This window comes from Acromyrmex echinatior, chromosome 10 (assembly GCF_024713525.1).
Source record: "Acromyrmex echinatior isolate Ae372 chromosome 10, ASM2471352v2, whole genome shotgun sequence".
Taxonomy (NCBI): domain Eukaryota; kingdom Metazoa; phylum Arthropoda; class Insecta; order Hymenoptera; family Formicidae; genus Acromyrmex; species Acromyrmex echinatior.
The window spans coordinates 14,298,839-14,316,552 of record NC_141861.1 but is presented as its reverse complement, the minus strand read 5'-3'; the positions used below and the strand labels follow the sequence as shown (position 1 = coordinate 14,316,552).

The 17,714-nt window shown below is 34.2% G+C and overlaps 1 protein-coding gene, 2 long non-coding RNA genes and 1 pseudogene across 3 annotated transcripts in view; 1 reads left to right on the top strand and 3 right to left on the bottom strand.

Moving 5' to 3' along the window:
• Positions 1–50: 50 nt before the first annotated feature.
• LOC105155048 (uncharacterized) lies at positions 51–4,892 on the bottom strand. The gene is made up of 2 exons (XR_015546400.1): positions 627–4,892; positions 51–525 (listed from the first exon to the last, which is right to left on the bottom strand). It is a non-coding gene; the product is annotated as an uncharacterized LOC105155048 (long non-coding RNA).
• On the top strand, positions 1,902–5,380 carry LOC147908432 (uncharacterized; annotated as a pseudogene).
• A 707-nt stretch (positions 5,381–6,087) lies between these two features.
• LOC147908429 (uncharacterized) overlaps positions 6,088–17,714 on the bottom strand; it is a 54,897-nt gene continuing 43,270 nt past the window's right edge. Inside the window, exon 4 of the mRNA XM_087410401.1 lies at positions 6,088–6,888. Coding sequence (XP_087266527.1) covers positions 6,754–6,888 — 135 coding nt within the window. The 3' untranslated portion in view covers positions 6,088–6,753. The remainder of the gene's footprint in view (positions 6,889–17,714) is intronic.
• On the bottom strand, positions 6,882–17,485 carry LOC147908431 (uncharacterized). The gene is made up of 2 exons (XR_015546399.1): positions 7,499–17,485; positions 6,882–7,323 (listed from the first exon to the last, which is right to left on the bottom strand). It is a non-coding gene; the product is annotated as an uncharacterized LOC147908431 (long non-coding RNA).

Here is a 17,714-nt window from a genome sequence, read left to right as displayed (position 1 = left end):
AAAAAAATTATTATCGTCGAAGGAACTTGAATAGTATTTGCCAAACAATGTAATCGGGTACAATCGCACGCCTCATCAACGTTACTGTCAGAACAATTGCAGCTTTATCTACAATTTCTACGAACGATTAACAAGTAATTTAAGGACCGATGTTGCGCTATTTAACTTAGTGCTCGTTCGAAACATGTCGCTGACGTTTACGCTGACCGGCATGAGTAGCGTCCTCGCTGTGAGCTACTTTCTAGTGATAGATTTGGGTGACTTTGAAACGTCCTATACTCTAGTCAACGTAAATTCAATAAACAACAAGTTTTACTATGGCAGAGGAAATTAAGTCCTCTTACCTTCTGTTTGGCAGATACCGTTCAAATTCCTTCGGCACTCGAAGATTGCCGAAACTGTCAAAGTACAGAACGCGATTCCCTCTTTACGCTACCTAATGCGTACCGTATCCCTCGACATTGTCCAGACACCGCTCTCGTTTTGATGTATTCCTTCGATAGTGTAGTACGCATAAAGATGCCTCTAAAATACAGAATGCGCACATGGTTTACAAGTTGTTGTAGTTGCACATCGGTAGTTACTCCTCTCGGCATTTTTAACGTTTTTTTTTCTACGCGCAATACCTTGTCCTTGTAGGGAGCGAGATAAACGCCGTGGATAATGCGACTATGACGTTGCAGTTCATCCAGCTGACGCTGCATCGCTTTGTTATCATTTAATTTCTGCCTTGGCGACTCCCACTGCGCCGTTGACCCATGACCTGAGAATGCCGAGCAGCGGTAGAACAAGCAGGACGCCATCACGTTTCGCCGTCAGAAGTATTCGCTTGCTCTTCTTCTTTTTTGTCGGTTTCAAGCCCATACCAATCTTCATAGCTGCCCAAACTGCTGTGGCTGCGGCTCTCTCTCTGAAAGTCGAATCTCGCGGTAATGCGTTTCCGCGCCTTCTCAGCGAGTATATTGTCAGCCGCGTGTTGTTTAGCGAGATCGTTGCTGTGTGAATACTATGTCGTGTTCGCGACACGCAGCATCCAATGAATTAATTCTTTGATCTCTTTGATCTCACCTCTAGCCAATCGCTTCTCCAATCACGTTCCCGAACCGCAAAACTGATATCCGGGAGTATATAGTTCGAAAGAAAGCGCGTTTATCGTATGATTTAACAAGCCTTTCGATGATATTGGCTGCAATTCTTTATCAAAAGCGTCGAATCGTCAATATGCGTTGATTTGATGACTCGATAAATTGTAATGCTATGATGCTTCAGGCATCGACGGTATCGTCGTACCTCCGAATCTGCTTGTATATATTCTGATAATCTGTCCCACAACAGATTATGCAATTTTTAAACTCTCGCAGCAATACAATTTTCGATATGTATTCCAGTTCTTTTGAGGTTACACTGTGCAGATCATCCGACACGACGAGAAACATTTTGATTACTGATCGATTTCTCTTTACGCAGCTCTATAAAAAGGTCCGCTCGCGATATTGTTTTCAATATTTTGTGGAAAGAAAAAATATGCGGTTCGTGCGCTAGTCGCGGACGATCAAAGTGACGAATCTCGATGACAAAGTGTAAGCCGATAAAGGCACGCACAAGCATGCTACCTCTATACTCGCTGTCGTCTATGGATCATCAAATTGCGGCAAGACGAACATGCTGATAAGCCTGTTGGAAAGTCCGCACGGTGTACGATTCGAGAATGTGTACGTATACTCTAAATCGCTGCAACAACCGAAATATTGATACCTGACGAATTTGTTAGCACCGATCGAGGAAATCGGTTATTTTACATTCTCCAATAACGACGTCATTCCACCGAGCGAGGCGCTTCTGAATTCCATCTTTATCTTTGATGACGTGGCGACAAGCAGGACGCGATAAGAGACTTTGCAATGGGACAACACGCGAACATCAACTGTTTCTATCTCTGTCAGACATACGCAAAGATACCGAAGCATCTTATACGCGACAATGCAAATCTGTTGATTCTTTTCAAACAGAGTAATACTAATCTGAAACGCGTGTACAACGTGAATATCGATATTTCCTATGAAGATTTCTACGATTTATATCGTAATTGTTGGAAGCAAAAATATGGATTTCTAGTGATTGACAAGGATAGTGCGTACAAAAAGACGCCCTTTTATGTAAAAAGATTCGTCTATAGTACTAAGCAGGGTAGCTTGCTCAATCAAATCGCGCTTTATGTTGTCATTTGCGCGATCGAATTGACACGGTGCACCTAAATCTTGTCATTTTTATCATTATGTGCGCTATTTTTATTAATGATATCAGACATCTCATGCTCTTAAACAAATCTTAAATTACGCTAACAGCTATACTTTGATGAAATTGCAAATGTTGCATTTTTGCAGATATATCAAATTACATTGATGATGTCATTGCCATAACATGCAAAGTATCTATAAATAACAAATCACATTTGTTATTTATACAGTTTTGACGTAGGGGAGATCGGGGTCAGTTGAATATAGGGGTAAATAGAATAATCGAGGCTAAAACACACGAGACATGCGTAAACATGTCTGAGTATGCATGTCTACGCAGCAGCGACTGCCACTAAGTCTGCTGTAACATCTTGTTGCCAACACATTTATAATAGAAATTATGTCACAATTTTAAAAAATCGTACATCTAAGTAAATATTTTTATTCTTAAAGTTTTTACTATCGTATATGATTGTCTGAGATATTTGATTTCTACTTAGATAGTAAGTGTAGTTCTTACTTAATAAAGTCCAACAGATTTTTTTGTGTGTCTCTGTTATGGTATAATTTTATTCCTTTAAAGAGATTTTCCTCAGTGATAAATGTTAATAAGTTTAGTTTCCTCATGTCCAATCTCGAAAACTAGGCTTATTCGACGTGTTTTTGCATGAAATGAACAAATTTTGCAAAAAGAAGTATTGTTTGCCTCTGCGAAGCGAAGTTTGTGTTTAAAATATATTTTTATAAAAGTTTTATTAATATGTTTTTTTCATTAGTTATCAGTTTCCTCTTATTATTAAAATATTATTAGATAGTCAAATGTATGTAGAAACTGGTATAGAATTCATTTTTTCGATAAGTCTCTTAATTTGTCTAAAAATTCGAAACTGGAAAATGAGTCTATTAGCCTCGGTCTCCCCTAAATGAATCACAAAATATTTAAATTTATCGCTTATATTTTTAGTATATTGATACAAATCGAAATATATGTGCTCGATACATTGTTCGAGTTGAAGCATAAAAAGTATAGTCCACGGTTTTATATATGAACACTTTTCATATGAAGATAATTTCACATTGTCAACATTACGTATTTTAACAAGTTCAATGACAAGGTCCAGTATCATTACTTTCGATGGCGTAGATGATTGCATCAAACGTTGGATCTGTCCGTTTCTCGATGAACGCCATTCACATATCATGCGGCAGGATGATGCTTCGGGTATCGCCAATCGCAATTTCTATATGTGGGATTGACCCCACGACAATTTCAATCTTCAAAAATTTGTAAGTCGTAGGTGTCAACGCTAATAGTCTTGTCAAAATGGTATGAGAAGACGCTGTAATGGAGAAGAACAAAAGTAATATATAGAGAATAAGTAATATATAGAGAAAAAAATCTTCACAAATAAATATAATTGAAATACTTACTTGTTCGACTCATGTTGAACGTATGAATCCATGGCGCTGGAGATCACTGCAAAACAAATCTATCTGAATGAGTAATCTGAATGACTGATGCAGTATCGTTGTTCCAATCTCTATTTAAATCTTATCCCTTCTAACAATTTTTTGTAACAAAAAATTTTTAGAGACATACGACGATGACATCTGATACCACAAATTGTAGTGTCAGCAAATTTGCAAGTTTCAATATGACCTTATCAGCGTAATATACGAAATTTTTTTTAAGAATAATTAATGTTTCACAATGACAACGATTAATGTAATATGATACAAATGACATGCGTAGGATTTACGATAAAAATTCATATATTAAATGCGAATTGATAGTATATGCTGTAGATATGATATTGTATGATGTAGTATGTGATATTGTATATAATGCATTACATGAAAAATAAATATTTAAAATAAAAATATCTCTGTGTCTGCAATTAATCGTTCCTTCTTCACGGCATCGTATTATGGCCGTATCACATTAGCGACCCGCGGCTGTGACTGCGATTGCGACTGCGACTGCAATTGCGACTGGCTGTATTTTAATCATGCTATTGCGGTTGCCGCTCACATTCAGTTTCAATGTCTTTTCTAGGATTTCAATACAATGAACACAATTTTGCAGAGATTAAAAAAAGAAAGAAGATATGTGCACTTTTAACCTTTATAACTATTTGTGAATATTATGAAACTCTTCTTCGCAGAAAAATATGGATGAAACCATAGGTAGCAAGAAGGAAGGAAAAAGGTTGCCATCATAACCTTTTTTTAGAATTACAGTTGGAGGATCCAAATAAATTTCAGAAGGAAATAGACTAAATATAGTTTTTAGAAATTATTTTCTACGCATTTTTTATTTTTTCGTGAAAATACCATCTTGTTTGCTATTTTAGTTCTTATTTTTCTTTTCGTATAGATGCTTTCGATTGAGTATAGAGATATTTGAAGATCTTGTTATTAAGCTAACACCTTTAATTCAAAGATGTGACATATATCTTAGAGAAAGCATTTTACCTTCAGAGAGGTTATCAGACACTGCATCACTTGGCAACAGATGAGATTTTTTTAGATATGTATATTATACCTTATAATATTATATGATTTATAAGTTGAAAGATTTTAAATTTTTGTTTATTTTATAGGTGAAACTCAGGAGTTTCTATCTATCTATTTTAGACTAGGGTAAAGCACAATATAATAAAAGATACATATCGTGCTCTGAGAATTACTCTTGAATCTTTATATCTAAAAATTCCTAATTCTGAAGAGGAATTGAAAGTAGTGGCTTACGACTTCGAAGATAGGTGGAATTTTCCTCATTGCCTTGGCGCCATAGATAGCAAACATTGTCGCATTGATCCACCCTTGAAATCTGAGTCTTTGTATTATAATTATAAAGACACATATTTAATGTTGTCTTACTTGCTCTCGTCGATACTTATCTGAAATTTATTTATATCGATGTCGATACAAATGGAAGAGTGTCTGATAAAGGAATATGGAATATTTAAGAACCTCCTAGAAAGAAATGAACTGAAAATTCCTCAACCAAAGCACTGATAAAAATTTTCCATTTATTATCGTAGGCGATGAAGGTTTTATATTATCTGAAAATGTACTTACCTTTCCCTAAAGAACAATATTCTGGTAGAAGAGACAAAAGAATTTTCAACTACAGGTGAATTTCATTTTTGAAAAAAGAATAATACGAAATCTCTTGAACATTCTTGCAAAGATAATTTTTAAGAAAGAAAACTTAAAACAGTATAGGAGAGAGAAAGAGAGAGAGAGAGAGAGAGAGAGAGAGAAAAATTTAATTTTTTTCTTTGTATGATATGATTGTAGACGTTCTCGTGCCAGAGGACGCTCTGAAAATAGATTTGGTTTCATGGTCAGTCATTTTCAAATTTTTAGATCTCCATTGAGATACAATCCGGATGATACCTGTGATATTATAATAATTATATGCTGTCTATATAATATACATCGGACTGTTGTTAGCCGTGCCATGTACACGCCACCATCATATATAGATACAGAAAATGAACTAGGAGAAAATATTTTGCCTGGAGAAATGAACAAATACAGGCTTTAGAATTTCAAAATCCAAGAGATTACCGTCATGCTAATCACGCTTTAGCATTACGAGAAATGTGGTGTAAATATTTCAATAATGTAGGAGAGGTACCATAGCAAGACAGAATAATTAATCATTAAAATAAATTTATCAGCTAAAATGACTAAAGCTTGTAATCTAAACTTTTCAGTTTACTTAAAATAAGTTTTCTATACTTTTTTTTATATATGTTCTAATTTTCTTGTATATGTACATATATATCTTCATATATATCTTCATATATGTAAAAAAATTAAGAATATAACACAAATGTTCCACAAAAATGTTTATTCGCACACACAGAATCCTTTTTAATTATATAGGATGTAACAAAGTAACCATACCTAGGCTGTCGCTCTGTTACATCTTGTATAATTAAGTAAAATAAAACTTATTTATTACAATATAACATAGCGCATCAATAAATTTTCATTTTTTATTAAATAAAATATTTTGTTGATACAATTTTACCTTTGGATATCTGTAGGAACAAAATATGTAATACAAAAATTAGACATTCATAATAACGAATATAAAAATATAAAAAGAAACACAAATATAATTTGATTTAGAACCCTTGTTAGTACTTATTTAATAAGAAAAAATATATAAAAAAACAAAAATTAAATTTAGAATACTTGTTAATACTTAGTTAACACTTTCATAATTTCGTTTTCACAATAATTTTTTTTCGGTTTTCAAAAGGCAATGAACGAAGTCTGGTTTCTACGAATAGTGCCAGGGTATGAGTTGTATTAGTAACAGTTTCGGACTGAGGATGATGTCGAAGAAGGTGAATCTGATGTACAAAATTGTTTTAGAATCTTTGCAACCTCTATCATTAATGTGCTTGGCGTTTTCTATTTTGAGCCTCTTTTAGGATAATTAATTTTCTGATGGTCGCTTTTTGGTAGCTGCATTGATCTTCTCTATTTGTTGTTAAGGGGCCTCTTTCTTGGATAATGCAACAAGGAGTAATAATAGATTTTGGAGGAAATTCGGACCTATCTCAAGTGGTATATTTCTAATTGCACTTACTCCTCCAAAATCACTATGTAAGCTCTGAGACATTGCCTGAAAAAGATTACAGACAATTAATTTCTACACTCTTATTTTCTAAGATAGAAATATTCATTCAAAAATAAAGAAAGAACATAAAAGAAATCTAATTGATGTGAAAGTAATTCTTTTGAAAAATGACGTACTTGTGATGCTTCGTCATAATAAATATTGTAAGAAGATGTATCATTACATATAGAATTTTTCATCACTATATCACAAATTATAAAGAGTTGACTATTGAATTACAATCTCTAATTGCATGGAAGGAATATTTGAAACTGAATTTGCCTGAATACAAATCTTTTTGAGAAATTCTCTCAAACATATACCACTTGGGCTTGTATATGTTGTCTGTGCCAGTTCCACTACGCTTTGATTCTTTCATAGTTTTTATATTTCTTGAAAACGTATCTTTTATATTTTCGAAACGCTGTGACACCATAAGACCTGTAACAATATCAATAAAAAACTTAATAAATACTTTAATCTTTAATTAGATTTTTTAATACTGTATAACCTCAAATTTTAATTGTAATTTTTTAATTTTAAATGTTTAAGGAATTAATAAACTGTAATTGAATATGAATTAGTACTATTTATTCCCTCTCATTGTGAGACGTACCTATGCCAACTACTTGGGTCCAAATTTTAGGTACGTAATATCGTTCCATGCTGTGTTTTTTCTGAAATCACTTCGTTTATAAATGTCATTCATATAATTCCAAAGAAGGGGTTTGGCTTCCACAAAGTCAATCAAGCGGTAATCTAGTTCTTTATTGAATTGTTTTGACATTGTGTATATTTACTATAAAACGTATATCTATTTCAAACCATTTTCGAACCATTTACAAGCATTACGTAATAATACAGACGCCATATAATTGATTGCGATTGTGATGAAGTCAAGTTGAGTTTTTTTACATTCGAGTTTTTTACAATAAAGTTATTTTTCATTAAGTACTTTTTAAGTTATAAGGCTTAAAAGTTACAGTACTGCCGGCATTAGCATTACGTAAGGTATCCAATCAACGGTTAAAACCTCTTGAATGTTGTTCAAAATAACATTTGTCAAGATCAAGGCCTGGAAATTATTCCTCTTATTTTTACACTAAAAATTTATTTTTACGTAAAAATGAAAATAAGATGTACAACTTCCAATGGCTTTGATCTTGACAAATGTTATCCAGAACATGATCCTGAACATTATTCAAGAGGTTTTAGGCATCTATCGAACACGTCACATAATGCTAATGTCGGCGATACTGTAACTTTTTCGAGCTATAACGCGAAAAATACTTAATGGAAAAGAGTTTTATTATAGTATTTTGAAAAAGTCTCGAAGTAAACTATAAGAATATGTAATGAAAAATTCCATTAAAAAAATTGAATCCCCCTGACTTTATCTTGACCTTGACAATGTCACCTAGGATCTAACCAATGATATCATATTATGTTCACCTTGAAGTCGAAAAATCTTTGTCTGAATTTTCCAAGAAAATGCATATTTTTAAAGAAATTAGTCTGATATGGTCGCTCTGTTACATCTTGTACAATAATATTATTGTATACTTATTATACATATACAATAAATATATCATCATGTTAAGATATTTACCAAAATCAATTTGTTATTTTATAATCATATACAATACATATTATTGCGCCGCGCGCTGTAGTTTCCTTCGAACCGAGTACCGGGTCTATCATGGATCTCGGGGACAGAAGAATCTTCTTCCTGACGACTCGTGTTTTACGTTCTGTTCTTTGACATCTATCGATAAAGAATTCGTTCTCATTTCCTAAGCTGTAAAATAATTATTACCGCAAGCGATCCTCGTACGAGAGGAGTCTGCGAGACTTTTGCGAGTGCGCCTTTTTTTGCGAATGCAACAATATACATTATATATTTGTATATAATATACGTATATAATTCTAAAAATATTTTTAAAAAAATTAATATTGTAAATTTTAAATTAATCGTTTATTTTAGATTTATTTAAAAATAAAAATACAAATTGTACTACATTTTTTTAGGCATTTACATATTATCATAAATGCTTACATGTTTTGCTTTTCATGTTATTTGTCTATCTTTTTACTGCAATAAAAATATTTTAAGGAATAATACATAGATAAAGTATTATGTGTATATGGAGCATTCCACGCCAAATCGGCGGCCTTCATCACCGATCGATTTTTTTAATTAATTTTTTAATATTGTTACGTCCTACAGACGCCACGATTCTTTTCTTCGACTCCACGTCGTGACTACGGTTGGCGTCTGCGAGACTCAAGCGGAATCTTCTGATAACAGTCTGATTTAGTTTTGATAACAGAACTGAAAAGAGGGACCGGACAAGCTTTGTGAAAACTCGTAAACGTCAATCAACCCGGAAGGAATAATAACCTTAATGCAGGCCCGAAAAGTGACAAGATTGCACAAGATATTATAAATGCACGAAGTCACGCAATAGTAAAAATCAAAGCTTTGTCGTCCCAGACTGACCAACAATTTTATCTTAGGAAAACAGGCGCCACGTCGCGCTTAAAAATCATAAAACATAGAATAACTTCCCGCGGTAGCGTTATTTAAGATCAGACTCGCGACTGTCAATGGATGCACCTGCACGCAAAATTAGTTGTGCACGGTAACTATCTGTTTACTTAATCATATTTTTCGCAAGGATAACAGAATTCGTCATCCGTCTAGAACAATCTTGTCTCTTTAAAGAAAAATGTAAATCGCTCCTTTTCTTCTCGAAACTCCTCTAACGATGCACTTTAGATTAACAACGATAGGACGTTATAAAAATCATAAATCTCGCGTGACATTGCAACTATTGCAATCCTAAACAAAACGCCCTTTTTCCGAGATATAAATAGAGGTCCCGTGAAAGTGCAAAAGTCGAACTCACCCGGTTTACGTTAGTACAGTTTACGTCAGTGAAAAATCACGTATCATAATTCATATATCTGTACTCGAGTGCATCAAATCATTGTTGGGATCAACTGCGGTCAGTGCAGAAATCAGGCTACGAGAACCAGCGATAGTTCTCGCCAGTTCGTGTTTTTTACGCAAGTGCAAAGAAAAAAAAAGATAAATTGTGGGCAGCAATCACCCAGTCATTGGTACTGCGATTGCCCTTCTGGCGCTCTTCCGTAGAGAGCGGGCCTTCTCATTCATTTCAACCGATAGCTACCCGAGATCTCGTAGACTCACCAGCTAACCAGTAAGTCGCCCTGCCATTCCTTCCGGTTCATCCACACATTTCCCTTAACGCATAAAAACAAACATATATATACACATTTATACGCGCTTCTAAACATATATATATTTTATCCTTCGATTATAGTGCGCGTTAGTACGTCAGTTAAAAAACGGGGACGAACCCCTTATGCCAGGAGGAGTAGGCGGAACCGTCCGCATAGCCAAGCCACAACCGTGCCGCCACAACCGACAGCTATCTTGAGATCTCGCCAGTTTCAGATCAGACACAACCATTAGACCTCACCTCTCCCCCTATCATTGATCCCGCCATCCAAGAAATCCTGAATTATTCTCTCCTCGAGGAACGATTCCCTCTCCCTCCTCCTCTCGAAGAAGAATTTCCTCTCCCTCCTCTCTTAAACCAGCTCCCACCTCCTCTTTCTCAGTCGGATCTCGTGCCGACTGGAATCGGCTTTTTAGACTGTATTCTTCCCCCTTCAATGAAAGGGACAGAATAGTTACAGTTTACATCCCTGGAAATCCCACCCCTTACACCGTCCTATACAAGCACCTCATCCCGATGCGCTCCTGCACCACTTTCCTCGCCTCCAGTACCCAATAATCTTATTTCCTCTTCTCATACACACACACACACGCACGCACGCACGCACGCACGCACGCACGCACACACACACACACACACACACACACACTCATATCTCCATAACTAAATTCTTACTCAACATTAAACAAATCGATTGTAATCACGTACAATGATAAGTTTTTTCCTTATTTTATGTAAAAATATGTATAAATATCCTATATAAATCTAATTTTCTTTTTTTTTTAAATAAATGTAAGTTATTTATATTTTTCTAGCTTCCATTTATTTGAATCACCTCTCGCATTGTTTTTCCTTTAAACACCTGAGATCGCACGAAGTCCAGTCCCAGATTAAAAGGATTAAGTTTCTTAATCCAAAAAGTAGGACCGACGTTCGCACTGTCTATCGGAACAGGTGTCTTAGCGTCTCTTCGGGACATTGACCCATATTCGGATCGAAAAGGTGCGTACGACTCACAGATATTCGCCTCTGCGCGTATACCTGTGAGATTGAGTCTAGCCGTCCTTCCATACCTTTCCATTCTCCCTCATTGTCTCCTTCACCGAATTTCTAAGGGTTTGAACGTAACAATATATTCTTCATATTAAAATATGTATTATATTCATAATAATTTTCATTTACATGTTCATAATTTAATATGTAAATACATAATTAATATGTAAATTTTGTATATAATATACATTATGAATTCATTGATAATTTTAGAACATAAGAAATGGCTTGTGCAATCCTTCAACGCCTATCTGATCGCTAGATAACTACTGTAAATGTGGGTTACTTGAGACAAGTGCAGATGACTTGGAACAGCATGTATTTTTGTTAAATTTAATCGTGATATCCATCCATGAATTTCTAAAGAAAATTTAAGTTTTAAACTTTCTTTAGAAACTCATAGATGGATTCCATGATTTGATGGTTGCACAAGTCCCAAGTCACCCACATTTACGATACTCGACATGAACTGTTCGAGAAGACGTGAGATTCAATAAATTTGTCAAATAGTAAAGTTCTCATTAACGAAAGAATATAACTTAACAAAAGAATATCTTGCGACTCGAATTGAAAGAGCAAAGCGTGTACTTGAGACTCAAAAAATTCATAGCATTATTCTTAAAAAAAATGGTACGTTTGTAAAAATTTTCATAATAAGTAAAAAGGAAAAAGGGCTACGAGCCTAAAACATAAATTGACAAACTGTATGAGTAGTTAAAAAAATTTTTTTGAAATAAAACTATGTCATAAATTAAAATCGTAAAATATAATTTGACAATCAGAAGGTGAACAAACGTTTCGATCCTAGTTGGATCATTTTCAATGTGACAAATAAATTAGTGTGACAAAGTAAATTAACATCGGTAATTAACAATAGAGTTATAACGTTGATAAAAAACATAAGAGATCAAGTAAAATTCGCATTCGGACGCAAATTAACTATAAAACTCGCTCCAAATTGAGAGGAAATCAAACAAACGATTATAGTTGACAAAAATGTGCTCCTCCGAACCGTATGTGTGTATAAGGACGAACATGTTTCTGTTAGCAAGTATAAATTGTAATAATAAATTAATGGTAGAAGTAAATAAAAATAAAAATAATAAGAATAATAAGAAAAGTACGAATCGAGTCGCAAACAGTAAAAAGGAAAGTACAAATAAGTCGTAAATAATAAGTCAAATTTAAAGAAAGAGGCAAAAATTATCTTTGATATTATAAGACAAGCACATAAGAAAAAAGAGTAAATCGCCAACATGCATTGTATATGTATGATAAGTTTAGAACAAATAAATTCACAATAAATACCTTATGTGTGTGTCGAAATGATGTATTATAGATTAGGCAATGCGAATGGAATCGAAATTGATTCGTCTCTCTAAGAAGCTAAAATATAAAGTACGACATATAAAGACAAGAAGGTTGAAATGGAAAACTAGAAAGGGAAGGGGGAAAAAAATAATAAGAAAGAAAGAATAAAGTGGAAGGGAGAGAAAGTAGGGAAAGAAGAGAAGGATGGGGAAGGGAAAGCAATCAAGAGGGAGAAAGAGACTGGATGATCTGTGAATAAGTATCGGGTAAAGATTCGGTATCGTTTTGTCTATTAAGGCCTTGTTTCTGTCTTTTAATATGAATCATTTCAGATACCAATCTCTTATTGTAAGAAGATTCGCAGTCCAAAATTCTCACATCGTTCCATTTGAAATTATGATCAAAATTGATTCGATGATCAGTAGGAGTTATGACAGTAGGAGAACCTGTATTCTTTTTGATGTCAGAGATATGTTCGTGTAGTCTCGTGCTCAATTTTCTCTTTGTCTGACCAACATAACTCGCCTCACAATCATCACATGATATCTTGTAGACAACATTCTGATTGGATAGGAAGTTAAGTTCGTCTTTTCCTCTCTTTATGAAGCTTTTTAACGTTTTGGGAATAGAAAAGGCCAATTTACAATGAAACATACTAGAGATTGGAAGGAAACTTTCGGAAATGGATTTAACATAAGTAATCGTAAAATATTTGTCTTTATTGCGTGAATAGTGTGTAGTATCTTTGTTATATTTATGAAACTTTAATCTGCGTTCTATTGTAGAGAAAATAAAGGGAAGAGGATAACAGTTATTTAAGAAAATATGAATAGCATCTATCAAATTTTTTTGTTGGAATCGTGGATGTGATAATAAGATAATTTTGTCAATAAAACTGATGATGGTGCCTTTTTTATGGCAGAGGATGATTTGAGTGGAAATTAAGGAACCTTCCAGAAAATGTCTTTTTATGGTAAATGTCAAATATAATTTTTTGGTTATCTATAATCAGTATTGTATCGAGAAATTACACTTTGAACAACACTTTGAACATTTTCAATTCCTTACATACGAGATTACAGTTCACCTTGGAGGTTGGTGCAAATGACAGATTAAGTTTTCTCGATACAATACTGATTATAGATAACCAGATACTTTTCTTATTATTCTTATTATTTTTATTTTTATTTACTTCTACCGTTAATTTATTATTACAATTTATACTTGCTAACAGAAACATGTTCGTCCTTATACACACATACGGTTCGGAGGAGCACATTTTTGTCAACTATAATCGTTTGTTTGATTTCCTCTCAATTTGGAGCGAGTTTTATAGTTAATTTGCGTCCGAATGCGAATTTTACTTGATCTCTTATGTTTTTTATCAACGTTATAACTCTATTGTTAATTACCGATGTTAATTTACTTTGTCACACTAATTTATTTGTCACATTGAAAATGATCCAACTAGGATCGAAACGTTTGTTCACCTTCTGATTGTCAAATTATATTTTACGATTTTAATTTATGACATAGTTTTATTTCAAAAAAATTTTTTTAACTACTCATACAGTTTGTCAATTTATGTTTTAGGCTCGTAGCCCTTTTTCCTTTTTACTTATTTTGATTTATTCAGCCTTATTATTTTATAATAAAAATTTTCAATCTCTTTGGATTATAGAACGTATAAGAATAAGAAAAAGAGTGAAAAATAAAAAATCCATTATGGAAACGATCTTTACATAAAATCTTTATATAAAAATGATTTTTATTAATAAATTTTTTTACTTTCTAAGACATTATTTCATTCAAATAAAAATATATTTTCTAGTATCGTTATGAAATAACATGATTTATGTCACTCATCAGCAGATTAAAAATCTACTAACAATAATACATTTAATATTTTGAAAAATTAAAAAAAAATGGAACAAAAATTTTGACTATAATCAAATACGGCTAAATTTTTCTATTAATTTCTATTAATATAAGGAAATCTTTTTTTTCTAAATTGAGAATGTCTATCTTGACGAAAATCGATTTTTTTAATTCAATCAGATTTTTCGAGTAGAAACAAACTTGAAGTTTTTTTCATATTTTTTTTCCTAATAGAGAATTTTAAGACGAAAAATTTTATGTGGTTATTTTTTGTTTTTTAGTAATTTAAACAGAAGTCAATGTCCAACTATACATTTATGAAATAAAATAAATTGAAAATATTAAAAACTTTGTATTTAAGGAAATTAATAGAGAAAAAATCTAAAAAAAATAACTAAATACATATTTTAATATAGGATATACTAAAAAAACAGTAAAAAATCAACAGGAGTTGGTGACGAAGTCGATGATTTATGGAATACCCCATATACAGAGTGTTTTAGAATTCCAGGACACAGGATTGCAATTGTATGTGCCGAAAGAAGGAAGTTTTTCCTCTGTCATAATTGTGTTCAAACAGTACTTTTTAAATGAGAACAATTTAAATTTAATCAATGAGCGCCCCGAGTTACACATGAAATAGGGGCGATGTATACACATGGCATGTGGCGTGGCATAGCATATGAGCATGTATGTTATAACATTGTTATTTTATTGTTAAAAAGGATCCCGCACTAATCCTATATAAAATTGAGTCTCGGTGAAATCAAATAGTTTTCTCACATGTTATAGCTTATGACCTGCTAAACAAAACGTATAAGTTTTAGCACAAAAAATATTTTCGTGTTTGATTCACTTAAAGTTGCTGACATTTCATAAAATGCTCAATAACTTTTAAACTCAAAATAGATTTGTCTGGTTTTAAGATCGTATCAGGTTTTTATTCGTGAAGATTTGATATCTATTTGTTTCCTTACTTCTTCATGAATTTTTTTCAGCTTTTTTTTCACTTTTCCTAAGTAACCTTTCGGAGAAACCAATCTCTTCAGTTTTTGGTTGTTTACCGCGTAACAAATCAGTCGGAGATCTTGAGCAAATAAACCTCTGCTGGAGTCATTCCAATAATTTCGTATTTGGATGATCTGTACGTCAGCAGATATAATGGAATCCACCGATCCCAGTCTTTTTGATTTTCGGAGATAAATTTTGCCAAATAGTTCAAGGTTTGATGCTGACATTCTACCTGTCCTTCCGACCGTGCAAAGCGGTCATCCTCGTTTTCTTCATCCCTAATAAGCGTGACAGTTCGCGAAAAATTCTCGATTCCTCCCCTGATCAATATGGACTTCTAGAGGTACTCCATGTCTAGAAATAATTTAATTTAGAAAGATTTTTGCTATAGTTTTAGATCTGACATTTTTTAGCGGAAAAGCTTCTATCTACTTAGTAAAACAGTCGATAGCGACGAGCAAATACCTATTTCCAACAAAAGTTATTGGTAGAGGGCTGAGAACGTTCCAATTGAATTCTTTCGAATGAGTCTCCCACATTATATGTCTGTAAAGGAAATTTTCCTTTACCGCGAGAACTTTTTTTAGCTAAACAGATCTTGCACGTTTTGCACCATTTTTCCGTATCCTATTTACATGTCACCCAATAAAATCGCCTCCGTACTTTGTCTAGCGTTTTATTGATGCCAAAGTATTCATCTGCAGAAGAATTATGTAGCTCTTCTAAAATTTGTGTTATGAGCTTTCTGGGCACAAGTAATTGGAAGATCGTTTTCTTCAGATTAGGGGCTTCCCATTTCTTGTAGAGTACATCATCCTTAATTTCGAGAGTATCCCCTCCCACACACGCACACACACACACACACACACGCACGCACGCACGCACGCACGCACGCACGCACGCACACAAAATAGAACCAATACACCTTAGTAGAAACCTTAGAAACATCATTCGCCACTTCTTGTCATGAAGGACATCCCACAACTGCTTCTTTTTTTGATAAAAATAAGCAAATATAGGAATGAAAGGATCTCCCTAGGGCTTTGGTGGAACCAAAGATCCAGCCAGTCCAGCGGGTTCATTTTCCATGAAATCGGAAATTATCAATGGACGCATTTCAACCGTCGGCTCTACTTTTTGTTTTAAGAAGACTGCCTCGCCCACGGTTTTTGAACCGTGGTTTTTTCGTGGGACGGAGAGCAAATACCGAAGCGGAGATTGGGGGCAGAGGTACTGCGGTCATATCTTTGTCCCCTCTCCTTTCCGAAAAGAGGAGAATCAAGAGCGCAAGACCTCAAGAGAAGAGGCAAGAGGATCCTGGCATTCCCTTCATGAAGACGGAAAGATGCCCGGGTTTCGTCCTACGGAGGAGAAATTACCCTCCGAGAGAGAAACTAAAGAAGGGTCTGGTCCAGAAGGGAAGAAGGCCTTAAGAATAAACATCGAGAGGAAAGTTGGAGACCTCAAGGAGACCAAAGCTCAAAAAAACTGTTGCAGCACAGTAGGGAGCAGGAAATTGGTCAGAAGGGAGCTCCGAATTACTTGGAGAGGCCAACGTTCTTGGAAGACCTACCTATAATTATTGGGACGACAATTTAAGAGAAGGGGGGCAATGTTACGCCCATGCCGTGTCGACACCATAGTTCGCCGTTCGCGAAGTTCTGAAGATCGCGTTGTCCAACGAGTCGCTCTGTTATTAAACAATATCAGCGGATTTGGACGTGAACCGTCGCTGCACTCGGACATGTCTCTCGAACCGCTTATTGTCTCATCGATTGTCTCTGAGCTTTACGTGTGTGTTCTGTGTCCATTCGTAATAAACTCTTCTTGTTCTTTTTAAAATATCCGTGTTGTTCATTTCTGCGGGCCGGGAGTGCGTAAACGCGTTCACGAGAATGTCTCCGCGAGCCGGACGCTCGGACGTAACAGTATTTTATATCATATTACTAAAGTTTACACTATACCAGAACGTAAAATTCAATTTTTTGTCTCATTCCCCGCCGAACTTGCGATCTAATCTTATTCCGCATTATCAGTAAAGCATGCCTTTGCCCATAGACAGATAGACAACCGACTTACTGATCTGTAGATATCGGAAACACCCTGTACACAATCGACAGGTGTCAACGGCAAGCTGCCACAAACATCACTCTATTTTTTAAAGAAGAAATTAATATTTATTGATATATTAGGTGTTGGAATTAATTCGTAGCGTTTTACAAGTGATGGGAAGTACTTTCATTAATGTATTTTTTAATGCTCATGTGAAATAAATAACATTCTTTCATTAAAAAACGCTACGAATTAATTCCA